We start from the raw sequence: 13839 nt of genomic DNA, 5'->3' as shown, positions 1-13839 counted from the left end.
TTAAATGAGAAGAGGTTTGGTTTTTAAGTAATTCAGAAAATAATCACGATCAAACAAAATGTGAAACCTTCTTTGTCTAAGCATAGTTTAAAGCTCCAGGACCATCTACTTTAAAGACAGGATCAGTTAAACAGATGAGTTTCTTATAGTTTTTTTTACAATGGTGGCACAGTAGGCTTTATGGTCGTAGATAACACTTGAATGTTGCTGAACACTTTTTATTTTTGCCATGAACAGTTTTTGAGCCGTCAATGAAGGGGTATGAGGACTACGACATACTCCACTGTCTGGGAGACCATTCTCTGCCATAGTCTAGCCCAGAGTCACTCACACTGTTGTTCTAATTACAATATCTAGATAGGCCCTGCAACTCTATTGGCCACTCTCTTTCTGGTTTTGCTAAGCTACCCATGGCAGTGAATGTACCACGTGTACACTGTACCTGCTTAGCACTTTCTGCACTTGAAGCATGATCCCTAGGCTACAGTATGGGTAACAGTATTATCCCTTGTCGTTGTTCATAGAAGTGTAGTAAATTATAAAAAGTGTAATACTTCAGACAGTCAAACATTACATTCGCAATGTTTTATTCACACAGGTGACTTTAAGTTGATACAGATAAACTGTAACTTACAATGTAACACAGCCAATGGTTAGCCAATATGTACTAGTCTCGCTTATTGTCCTAATGCAGTGTCCTGGTACCTCTCTCGCAGATACATTAAGTTTAAAGTTGTTGAGTAGATATCTTACAAGTATTTTACTTGTTACACTGCTAATGTAACGACTGGAGTTGTGGATCCGCTGTACCACCACTAGTGATGACGTAAGCCGCAACAGAGAGCGGAGTATAAGGGGTCACTGGTCTGCAACAGGACCCGCCGCAAGGCGGGATGGACTTGCTGTGGCAGGCGACCCCCAGGTCGCTACCCCTGGCTTGGCTGCTCGTGGTGGTGGGCGAGGTACAGCAGGAGACAGGCAGGCTGGGGCTCAGCAGGAACTCTCGGCAGGTATTTTTATGTATTCCTATGCTCTGGGCTGAAGGTTTTCACTTTACTACCTGCCACTAGGTGTCTCACCGTTTCTATGTATCTTGCACACCTGAAGTTATCTATCTATTTATAGCTAGTTGGTGTATTATGCAGTGCTAAAGCCTAAAGGTGAGGTAAAATGCCACATCGGGACACCGTGCTTATGTCTGTAGTGACTATTCCTTACCATGTCAGGACGTTCCAAGAAAGAGGTTCATCTGCAGCGGAGCAAAGTGCAGATAAAGCCGAAGTACTCCCGGTTGTGCAAGCCCAGGGCTTGTGCTACCAGAACTGGTACTCTGTGATCTGTCTGACAAGAGGCGGTATCCTATTTTAAACCATGAGTACAAGTATCTTCTATCAAGATTTCCTGCAAGTCAGTCACCCCGAAAGAGTTCTGCTACTTATTAGGCAAGGCCACTTGGTAGCCCCCTAGCCTTCTACAAGTCAAGACCAAACAAAGCTCTAACCTACCAGGTAAACCCAGTACACAGAATCTACCTATCTTCCTCAAGTACCCAGTTTTGTTGCAGGACTATTGTTGTCCAGTAACAGTAGAAAATGAAAAGGGCACTCACCCCTGGATGTGATCTTCTTTATTCGTGCAGTATTTAAAATACGCAGGACATACTGGGCTTTTCAGCTGAATGCCAAGCACCTAATGTGAAGTAAGGTAAGGCCCCGTTCCCACTGAGGAAAGGTAGCGGAATTCCGCGACGGAATTGTCCGCCGCGGAATGCCGTTAGCCTCCCGCTCATAATGGGAGTCTATGGGAGGCGCGCGCTCCTGCTCTGTACGCGCTGAAGAATGAACATGTTCATTCTTCAGCGCGGACAGGGCAGGAGCGCGCGCCTCCCATAGACTCCCATTATGAGCGGGAGGCTAACGGCATTCCGCGGCGGACAATTCCGTCGCGGAATTCCGCTACCTTTCCTTAGTGGGAACGGGGCCTAACAGTTGATTCGCACACATGCGTGCTTCTTCAGACCTGAGGTCTGAAGAAGGGCGCATGCACGCGAACCAGCTGTGCAGAAGAAGTCCGGGACTGTGGACAGGTGACGGAAACTGTTGAATCGTCAGCCGGCGGCCACACATCACTATTACACATACCGATGTGTGGTCGGTGGCTGATGATTTCAGGTCTGGGCCTAAAGAAACAATCAGCCGATGAAATGATAGTTTTCTCTATTACACAGAGCCATAATCATCCCGATTCAGCCAATTATCACTCCGTGTAATAGGGCCCTTAGACACTCTAACCCAGTAAGCTCACTATTAGCACTCCCATGACAGCTCTCTGTCCCTATATGTGGTATTCCAGTACTTCTGATGCTCTGTATCTCAGTGTCAACCTCAAGAGACTAAGTGCACAGTCACACCCCAACCACACCATTCCTGACGCCCGGCCCTCCCATTGTCCCATGATGACCAAGTCCAGTCCCACAGAAGTTTCAGACAAACATATGGCATGTTCCCAGATCTCACTGCACTTTCCATACACTGTCCTATTGGCCCGCTTCTACCAGCACTTTACTGTCTCAACAGATGCACCTACACAAATTCAGTATTCTGTCTATGTGACTTCTGTACGGTTTATCCACGAATCTGAGGGCCGTCCCATAAACATTACAGTAATAGTAAAAATTGGATTACTCCTTACATTATGACATGGAAAGATTAAGGCAGACAATATAACAAGCAGGTAATGAATGTGTTATCTCTATTCTCCATGAGGAGAACAGTATGTAGAACAGGGAAATTGAAATGTTCTCTATTATAGTAACACCGAGACTGAGACCTGTCCTTGGGGATTTCTTGGCTTCTTTTCACAACTAATAATAAATGTCAGGAGATCACTTTACACGTCGAGCCTAGTTATTGTCACAACAAGTCATGTCCCTCAAGGGTCCTAGCCCATCATCATGTGGCGATACAAACGTTAGATCTATAATATATGTGCACAGAACAGCGACATTGTATATATAGTTACCATCAACAAAGGGTCTATAGGTACATTGTATACAGGGATGTAAGAACTGATCATGGGGCCCCCATAGAAATACTTATAATGGGGCCCAACTCTACCAAAAACCTAGTCCAGAAACATGTTCAGAAAGGCTAATAATTGATCTCCCTAATTTACATGGCTAAAGCACGCAGTGATATAGTATGAGGATACAATGGCTGCTACCCTGGTACCTTCACCCATTGCTGTACTTTGCGGATGCTCTCACTTTTTCAGCATTAGTGATGAGCGAACATCCCCATGTTTGGTTTGGATCCCAAACACGAACATAAATTATCGGTTTGTGTTCGCCAAACATTTACGAACAAATAACGGATGTACAATAGAAGCGTAAATTTTGGTCTACATGATTATCAGGTGCAAAATGGAAATTACGCATTTGTGTACACACTTGCGTACATATTGCATATGTTTAGGTCTAGAGTTACGCACATCTGTACAGATTATCAGGCGCAAAGCGTAATTTATGCAGTTGCGTATGGTCTCAAGTTTAAATATGTTCAAAAATGATCAGTATAACCATTCCGATCATTGAACAAATTGTTCATGTTTAGCGTACACCAACAATTAGCGTTATACATACGAACATTTACGAACATATTTGCTCATCACTATTCAGCATACTAGACCACTAAGATGCAGAGTATAATAAACCTTACCTGCGTGGAGGCTGTACCCCTTGATAACCCCCAGATAGTCCTTGTACAGACTGGCCTACTGCGGAGCTAAGGATAGTAAGTCCATACATTTCCCCCGCTCTTGGTTAGGAATCTTGTCTTCTGCTCTGTGCCTGGTACAGCACCCATGTCTTTAGGACCTAATCTTATCTTGGCTGTCAGTGCTCCTATCGTTGGTGTATAAAGGTGTGGGAGACATTGTGAAATCCTCCATTATTATGAAGTGTGGAAACAGCTCACGTACAGTAGATGGTTTTCTAGGGTGCAGGCTTACACTACATGTAACTCTATCCGGAGTTTTCTGTTTAATTACAGTAGTTACAGTGAACTTTAGAAGATGAGGGGGTGAGCTATAACAGAGCAGGGTAAAATAAGATGAACAACCAAGGTCAATACGTGATACATGGGCTGTAAGAGTAAGAAACCCAAGTAACATGGAAAGAAGTACTGATCTGTTGTATAAAAAACAACAGTTCAGCATAGATCAAAATGGGTTACCCCAACTTTACATAGGCAAAACAGTAAACGCCTCTACATGATGGGCACCCCACATGCCACCAGGCCAGGCACAGGGTGTTCCCCCAGGAAATCATTGCCTACTAGATCTGCCATCCACTGTGCCAAAGGGCAACCTTGTGGAAGCCCTTGCAGAAGTGTGACCAGCGTGACAACCATGACAGGTCTCAGCCATCTCACAAGTTTACCCCTTCTGTTTTCTCTCTGGGATGCCACATCTTTGGCCATATTTTAAAAAATAGGTTGAGTAACTGAAGGTTGGGTGACCTTTAGCTCCATTCCTTACAACTCTTCCATCTCCTCCTTCCTGACACATGTTTAACACTCTCGTCTCCATTCCTAATGACACTAATTCTCCATCAACATTACAATTACCAATTTGTCACTAGTCTATGGATTGTGACCTGGGGCTCTTCCCACACAACAGTCCATACTTTCTTTGCTAAGATTAAGGTTGAGAAACAGAAGATCCCTAAAATTCTACATCCCAGTCTATAACAGACAGATTGAAGCTCAGAGTTTCCATGTTTCTGTATTTGTGTACCACAAGTAATTATGAATAGTGGTGAGCGAACTTGCTGGACATTCGGGTTCATCCGAACCTAAATGTTTACCATTTGAAAAGTGCCTGAAAAAGTTGGATGCAGCCCTAGGGTTGACAGGAAAACATGAATATAGCCTATGGCATAAAGCTGTATCCATGTTTTCCAGGACTCCCTAGGGTTGCATCCAACATCTCTAGCCACCAGGAGTCAAATGCAAAGCATTTAAGTTCTGACTAATTATGAAACTTTTCCCACAAAATATAATACCAATCTGCTTCGCTCCTCCTGCTCTTTACCATAATACCTATAGATCAGACAGCATTTTCAATGTGACAATCTCCCTTTAATTTTTTCTATTGCCCTCGAGTTACTATATTTTCTCCTTACAATAATCTTGCTTTGGCTATTGTAACTTCTCTACAGATAGTATACTACAACACATCAACAGAAGTGAATATGTACATAAAAAATATACATTTAGTTAATTTAATAAACTTAGATTTAACTTTCTTTAATGTACTACGAAAGAAAGTTAAAGAGAGCGGTGACTAGTTACAGGCCTGACTCCGCCCCCTTGCCTAGTTTATGGCGCTCTGCTGTTTTGCTGGAATTTACAGCTAGGGAGAAAGGAACCCCAGATATGGTAGGGAAACCTGTTAAAAAATCTATGTATTGGTAGCTTTAAGGCTAGGGCTACATGTTATTTTTGGCCGTGACAGGGGTAATGCAACCTAAGATCACTGTGCCACATTGTGTGGATTGCACATCTTTGCACCTAAGAAAAGTAACTGGGGTAGTACTGTGACCCAAAAGTGGGATGGATGTATCTGAGATTGGGTCATGGTCACAGTCACTTGTGGGTCATAACACAACCCCATTGAGTGGTCTTATGTATAATACAGTGCCAAAATCCCTGTGTAGCCTCAGCCTTAGGGTACGTTCACACTTACCGAATCCGCAGCTGATTTTCTGCTGCGGATCCACAGCAGATCCGCAGCATATTTCATTTAAATAACTGAACACAGCATGTGATTGGCTGAGCGCTCCGTCAGCTGACAAGCCATTCTGAAGCCAGAGCGCGCCGGACCCGGGGAGGAGGACGGAGCGGAGCAGACCTGACAGTTAATGTATGCTGCTGCTTCTAAAATCGTCGGTCGCCCGCCGTGCACCGCTATTCAACCGTAGCGATGCGCAGTGGGGGAACGATGATTTTAGGTCTGGCCCTAAATGAACGATCAGCCGATGACACGATCATCGGCTGATCGTTCTCTCTATTTCACAGAGCGATAATCAGCCAAATCGGGCCGAATGGGGCTGATTCGGCCGATTATCTTTACTGTGGAATAGGGCCCTTAGGCTGGGTTCACACTGCCCTTTTCAGTCTTTTAAACATATATGTTTTATAAAAGAAAAAAAAAACGGATGCAAGACGGATGCAATTGTGTGCAATGCGTTTAGATCAGTTTTTACATTGACTTCCATTATAAAAAAGATGGATCAAAATAATTGCATTTTTTTAGCGTACACAAAAACATGGCTGACCACATTTTTTCTGTACGTTAAAAGTAACCATTTAAAAATGGATCTGTTAAAGGAACTTCAAAAAGGGACTGCAATGTGGGCCCGGCCTTACCTGTATTAGAATACATTTTCACTTTCCAATAGTCATCCTGGAACCAATTAATATTGAAACTGTGTAAATGTCAGTATATTATATCTACCAAAATTACAAGAACATGTACTATGCGACTCTAAGTAAGAAGATCCCGTCATCCGGGGATATTTTCACCACACACACTTTACAACTTTTTTCCCCATGTATTTTAAATCACATAGTTGCACTTTATCACATTTCTAGATAAGATATCCTGATAGATCAGGAAGTGGAACTCATTAGCCTGTGTGGCTACATTGTAAACAGACAAAGCATCATTACATTTTAACATGCTGAAACATTCCATCGCTATAGCAACAGTAAACAGCCTCGACACATGGTAATCTCGCCGTACAACTTTCCTTCTACAAAACCCTTAAACCAGACTAGTTTGCCTCCTCTTACCTGCTGGCATTGTACGTCTCCAGTCTGCCCAGGGCAGAGCTGGGTCTCAGCTTTATTCTCTGATACATGGTTTTAAAGTCCAGTTGGAAAGAACTTGTTTGTCATCCTGGAGCACTTGCTTTGATGGTGGCGGAGGTCTCCTAGCTGGGATGCTACACCCGGCCCCTCAGATGCAGAAAAGGGGGGGGGGGGCTGAGTCAATTGTGAATATCAAAGCCCCTCCAAGAGTTATTACTAGCAGCCTCCCCTCTCCTCCCTTGTGCTACTGTTCTGTGTATGTTGGCAGGTCAGGTTACTCCAGGCTTGGTCCTGCCTCTAGAGGACAAGGTAGCTGGCTCAGGTTTCAGCACTGGCAGGTTAGATATAGACATAAATACAAGTAGTAATACCCTTATCTGCTAATCTGTCCTCAGCATAATCATAGCAATTTAGGAATAGAAGTCATATCTACATCTAAAACATAGGCTGCTTTATGTGTTTTGTTACTTGTATACTGTATTTTACATTCAGTCTATGCATAGAGTGACTGGTAGGTGAAGAACAAACATGAACAAGCCGCACTATAATGGGAGTGTATGTGCATAGAATACTAGGGGGTTATCTGGGTCTTTAATCCTTTCGTGACCGAAGGTCATTTATGCCCGGGTCAAATTGAAGCAATGTTGCCTCCTCATCTTCTAAGAGCCATAGAGCTTTTATTTTTCCACCTACAGGGCTGGTTGGGGTGTAATTTTTGGCGCCATGATCTCTAGTTTTTATTGGTATCATATTGGTTATATAAATTGTTATAATGTAATAAATTGGACAATTCTACACGCTATGATATGTAATATATATATATATATATATATAATTTATTTATTTTTTTATTTGTATAATGGGAAAGGTGGGAATATAAATCTTTATTGGAGCATTGTTAGTTTTTAACAAATATGTTTTAAAATGTTTTTTTTTTGTTTTTTTTTACACATTTTCTATTGCATATATACTGTAAGTCCCTTAGGGGAGTTGTATATGCAATGCTCTGATTGCTTATACTGATGAATGCTATGCGATAACATAGCATGGATCAGTACTATCAGTGATCTGTGCATAGAGCCGGGATAGAGGTAAGTGGCTTACCCCTGTCTGCCGGTACAAGCAATTGGGACCCACCACAGCCATGCTTCGGGGGTCCAGAGCAGTCAGTGAGAGGTGCTTGTCCTGACTACTGACAACCTTATGGTGCATTTACACAGAGAGATTTATCTGACAGATTTTTGAGGCCAAAGCCAGGAACAGACTATAAACAGAGAACCGGTCATAAAGGAAAGATTGAGATTTCTCCTCTTTTCAAATCCATTCCTGGCTTTGACTTCAAAGATCTGGCAGATAAATCTCTCTGTGTAAACACACCATTAAACACCTCAATCATTATGCATCACAGTGTTTAGGGGGTTAATGACAGGCAGCTGCGTGACCAAAGCTGCCAGTTATTAGCTCAGGCATTGGCCACACTGATGTGTGCAGGACTGCTCTTTCAGTCTAGGAACATATATATACTGCATGGGACATGTGCAAAGGAATATGTACAGATTGTGGACGTGAAGAGGTTAAACTAGATGGTATGGCACAGCACCATACTTTTAGCAGTTGTTGTGCCTTCTAGTGCAGCTCCACTGGAATAGGACAAAGCTGTAGTGAGCTGTAATACCAGCTGAAGTAGAAGCTTCTTTACATGCAGTTGATGTCTGGTGGGTTTTACAACCTGATGATAAAGATCATGCTTATACACTTAAAGGGGTTATCCAGGACTGGAAAAGAACAGATGCGTTCTTCCCAAACAGCACCACACATGTCCTTAGGTTGTGTGCAGTATTACAACTGAGCTTCATTCACTTCAAAGAAAACAAGTTAGTTCTTCTATTTATGCTACTTTATTATCTAAGGTGTAAAAAAGGGGCATTTAAAGGGGTTGTCCCACTAGCAACATGCAGGCAGCCATATCATAGGGGATTAAATAATGATTACAGGGGATTCAACCCCTAGCAATCTCAAGAAAGGCGGTCCTGAGTCCACAGAAAGTTAAAGGGTTACTCCAGAGAATAATTATGCTCTACAGGAAGTGGTGTATTCTTTTCAGTCTGAAACGTTGCTCTCTGCTGCCACCTCTGTCCATGACAGGAACTGTTCAGAGCAGTAGCAAATCCCCATAAAAAACTCTCCTGATTTGGTGGCAGCAGAGAGCACTGTGTTTTTTTGCTGCCACACATCTCTGACAACAGCTGATCTCCCAAATACAAAAGGGTCAGACACTTTACATCTAAAATATCCAGAAAGCGTCTCTGGGATAAAATCAATGAAAGGATTTATCATATTATATACCAACATCCTGGCGTTGGTTTATAAATGTAGCCGAGAGACATTAGTGTCAGCCATAGGTGTGATGTGCAGCAGCTCTTTTCTCTCCATGTCCGTATTTTACTTTTCTAGCTAGCACTCCTCCTTGTAAAACCCATGTGACCCCAATTAGCAGGAAGCACCTGTGCACACATGGTAAGTACCTCCTATTTCTCCCATTCTACCTATGGTGCAGTGGTGAGTAGTAAGGCCTTGTGCTGGCGGTGCCTGCTGGGTTTGTGGGGGCCCTTTGGGTTTGGTTCTGTGACACTGGGGTTGCAGGGCCATTCCGTGGCCTCCCTTCCCTGTTTGCGCTCGCTTTGCGGGGCTGGCGCAGTGTTGATTTAGTGTAGGGACTCATGTGGGCCAGGTGACCTGCACGTGGTACATGGGGCAATATGGTTTGATCAAATTATATACCAACATCCTGGCGCTGGTTTTTAAATGTAGCCGAGAGGTATTAGTGTCAGCCATAAGTGTGAGGTGCAGCAGCTCTTCTTTCCATGTCCGTGATTTACTCAGTGTCCACAACATTACAGCTCAGGATTAGAGATGAGCGAATATATTGAGCATGCTCCAGTTCGTCCGAACCCGAGCATTCGGCATTTGATAAGCGGTGGCTGCTGAACTTGGATAAAGCTCTAAGGCTATGTGGAAAACATGGATATAGTCATTGGCTGTATCCATGTTTTCCAGACAACCTTAGAACTTTATCCAAGTGTCACGGCCGCGGCGGCGTCCCGTGTTCCGGGCCGCCGCCGCGACCTCCTCCTGCCCCATGCAGCCGCCGGGGTCCTTGTGCAGGGACCCGGCGCTGCTGCTAGTTCGGCCCCTGGGAGCGCCTCACCTCTCCTCCGCTTCTGTCTCCGTCTGTGCCGGCCGGCGCGCGCGTCCCCGCCTCCTAGGGCGCGCGCGCGCCGGCTGTCTCAGATTTAAAGGGCCAGTCCGCCCTTAATTGGTTAGTTGCACCAATCACTCCCTATAAATCCCAGCATGCCCTGTCCCTTGTGTTGGAGCCTCTACATGCTTCCCATAGCGTTTGGCCCAGCCCCCTGTTGTTCCTGTTTCCTATCCGCTACCTGGTCCCAAGTCCTTGTTCCTGATTCCTATCCGCTACCTGGTCCCTAGTCCTTGTTCCTGGTTCCTGCTCCCCTGTCACTTCATTGCGCCTGTGTTCAGCCTGTCACCTGCGGTTACGCCTACAGACCTCTGCCAGCACCATCTCCTGCATACTGCTCCTGCCACGCCTCGCCTGCCGTCACTAGCAACCAAGCCAGGGGTAGCGACCTGGGGGTCGCCTGCCGCAGCAAGTCCATCCCGCCTTGCGGCGGGCTCTGGTGAAAACCAGCGGCCCCTTAGACTCCGCTCCCTGGTGAGGTTAGTGCCATCGCTGGTGACGGTCCAGTGGATCCACTACTCCAGGCGTTACACCAAGTTCAGCAGCCCCAGCTAATCAATTGCCGAACGATCGGGTTCGGACGAACTGGAACATGCTCGATATTCGCTCATCTCTACTCAGGACGCAATGAACCAATGCATTTTGGGCCTCTGTGATCTTGGTTAGTCATTACTTTGTTATTATGCAATGCCTAACCACCCATATATGTACTCTCAGTATTCTACTCTGTGCTGAAGGATATGTTGGTGCTCTATTATTATTATTATTATTATTAAAGCGGTACTCCAGCAAGAAAAAAAAAAATTAAATCATTTGGTGTCAGAAAGTTATATAGATTTGTAAATTACTTCTATTTAAAAACTTCAATTCTTCCAGTACTTATCAGCTGCTTTATGTCCTGGAGGAATTGGTGTTTTCTCTACAGTCTGACACAGTGCTCTCTGCTGCCACCTCTGTCCATGTCAGGAACTGTCCAGAGCAGCGGTAAATACCCACAGAAAACCTCTCTTGTTATGAGCAGTTCCTGTAATGGACAGAGGTAGTAGCAGAGAGCACTGTGTCAGACTGGAAAAAATACACAGCTTCCCGCAGGACATACAGCAGCTGATAAGTACTGGAAGACTCAAGATTTTTAAATAGAAGTTAATTACAAATCTATATATCTTTCTGACACCAGTTGATATGAAATAATTTTTTAAAAAAATCACCGGAGAGAATCCCCAGCAACAATACTGTACAGTATATGGAAATGATTTGGGCAGCTCTTATTATAAGCTGTACTTTTGTAAAGTTTGTAGCTTGGTGCTCTGTTTGTGGCATCACACTTGGACGTACTGTCATTCCTATTATCTCTTCTGTATCTCTGTTGCCTGAAGTGATAACTATATGACTACTAGTAAGTCAATAGTAAATATGATTATTTGTTCAGTGTGCCTGGTGCATAGCAGTTCCATTTTATCGCAATAGACTGGTAACTGTATCCAGGCACACTTCTGCAGCAATGTGTACACAACATACAGGCTGACACAGGCTTTTCAGCCAGGTGATAAATGGAACACATTGGGCACCGGCCTCGCTGGTACACATCCAGAGATTAAAGCTTCCTTGGCCCTCCCAAAGGGCAAATCTGCAAGATTATTCTACATGCTGTATACTATATACCAGGGGTAGGGAACCTTGGCTATCCAGCTAAAGTTTGGGTGTGGGGTTTTGCAGCACAATTCGACTGAAGTGAATGGAGGTGAATTGTAATACCACACACAACCTGAGGACAGCGGCGGCGCTGTTTTTGCTAGAAAGTACGTTTTTTTTTTTTTTAATTCTTGATAACCTCTTAAAATGATTTACCATGACTGGAGGATTTGCCTTTATCTTTCCGTGATTCTTATGATCTCATACACCTTTGCATCACTAGATGGCTTTTGCTGTATAGAATATTTAAAGGTAACCTGTCACCAAGACAATGCTAATCTATAGACATCATGATATAGAGCAGGAAGAACTGAGTGCATATATATATATATATATATATATATATATATATATACAGTATATAGAATTTTAGGTAATGTTTTTTCTAATTTTCTATTTTACGGTATATATTATAAAATAATGCTGCAATCTTGCAGTTTTCATGCTCACCACTGACCATAAAACTAGGCTTCCTGTTTTGTCAATGATAAGTAGGGGCTGATGTAAAGTGATCTGTACAGAATTACAGTGAAAAGTGACACCAGTGTATAGCTAGGAGTCTAGCAACTCAGCCTCCCCTTTGCACAGGTCACAGAGCATGCTTACAAACATATGATATATGGGTCTGGGAGTGTTCTTTGTGTCTATGTCCATGGAAAATCAGAAAACACAAACATTAGAAATTTTTTAAAAAATGTTCAGTATATGGCTCTAATCTAAAAAAAAAAAAAAAAAAAGCTAGGTGACACATTGACTTTAAATGGAGTTGTGTTGCAGTTTTCTGCAAGTGGCTGCTATATACAGACACAAAGGTACTACAGTCCTAACAGGTTTCAGAAAGTTTATAGATTTGTAATCTACTTCTATTAAAAAATCTCAAGTATTCCACTACTTATCAGCTGCTGTATGTCCTGCAGGAAGTGGTGTATTCTTTCAGTCTGACACAGTGCTCTCTGCTGCCACCTCTGTCCATGACAGGAACTGTCCACAGCAGGAGCAAATCCTCAGAGAAAACCTCTCCTCCTCTGGTGAGTTCCTGTGTCAGACTGGAAAGAATACACCACTTCCTGCAGGATATACAGCAGCTGATAAGTACTGGAAGGCTTGATATTTTAAATAGAAGTAAATTACAAATTTATATAACTGTCTGACATCAGTCTTAAAGTATAGATTTAAAATATTTTGCTGGAGTACTCCTTTAGGCCTAATATGTTTTATGCAGTCTCCTCCTAATCATCACATATAGAATTACAATGAATTTATAGTTAGGACTTGATCACTCCTTTCACAATAGGTGATGGTCATTGCTCACCCTTCCTCCCTCCCTTCACAATGAACTCTGCCCAGTTCACAAGGCATGCCTAGAAAACCAGCCAATTGTCAGCTCCAGTCTATCGTGCCTATGTTCATAGTGCTTGCTGTAAAGCATCTTTCTAAATACTGAGCGGTAAGATGGTTGCCCCCTTTAAGAATATCGGAAAAATTGAAACAGAATATGTTTCAATATTTGCAGGAATAAAAATGTACACGTTTTCTTTAATTAAGGGGATAAACCAGATTTGTATGTGACAGATTTCCAACCGAATTAAATAAATTAATATAAATAAATTAGTCTTTTCTTTGCGGGACCCCTAGAAATAGTGTTTTATTATCAAGCTCTCAGTATATAATATTCAGCAAGCTCTTACACCCTCTCCAGTGGCAGCTGCAGGCACGGGAACTAAACAGCATGCATCATTAAAAAAACAAGATCCAATTTAGATACATAGATTTGTAATTTACTTCTATTAAAAAATCTCAAGTGTTCCAGTACTTATTAGCTGCTGTATGTCCTGCAGGAGCTGGTGTATTACAGCGCTCTCTGCTTCCACCTCTGTCCGTGCCAGGAACTGTCCAGAGAATTAACAAGTCCCCATAGAAAACCTCTCCTGCTTTGGGCAGTTCCTGACAGAGGTGGCAGCAGAGAGTACTGTGTCACACTGAAAAAAACATACACCACTTTCTGCAGGACATACA

At 43.2% G+C, this 13839-nt stretch overlaps 1 protein-coding gene across 2 annotated transcripts in view; it reads right to left on the bottom strand.

Moving 5' to 3' along the window:
• Positions 1-7005, bottom strand: part of LOC138793484 (cilia- and flagella-associated protein 337-like) — a 126795-nt gene extending 119790 nt beyond the window's left edge. For both annotated transcript variants that reach the window (XM_069972075.1, XM_069972077.1), the window contains exon 1: positions 6855-7005. In XM_069972075.1, the coding sequence (XP_069828176.1) occupies positions 6855-6922 (68 nt within the window). In that variant the 5' untranslated portion in view covers positions 6923-7005. The remainder of the gene's footprint in view (positions 1-6854) is intronic.
• Between the last annotated feature and the right edge of the window lie 6834 nt (positions 7006-13839).

The sequence above is a fragment of the Dendropsophus ebraccatus genome, chromosome 5 (genome assembly GCF_027789765.1).
Source record: "Dendropsophus ebraccatus isolate aDenEbr1 chromosome 5, aDenEbr1.pat, whole genome shotgun sequence".
In the NCBI taxonomy this organism is placed as follows: Eukaryota; Metazoa; Chordata; class Amphibia; order Anura; family Hylidae; genus Dendropsophus; species Dendropsophus ebraccatus.
The sequence above is the reverse complement of the archived record's forward strand: the minus strand, read 5'-3'. Positions and strand labels throughout refer to the sequence as shown.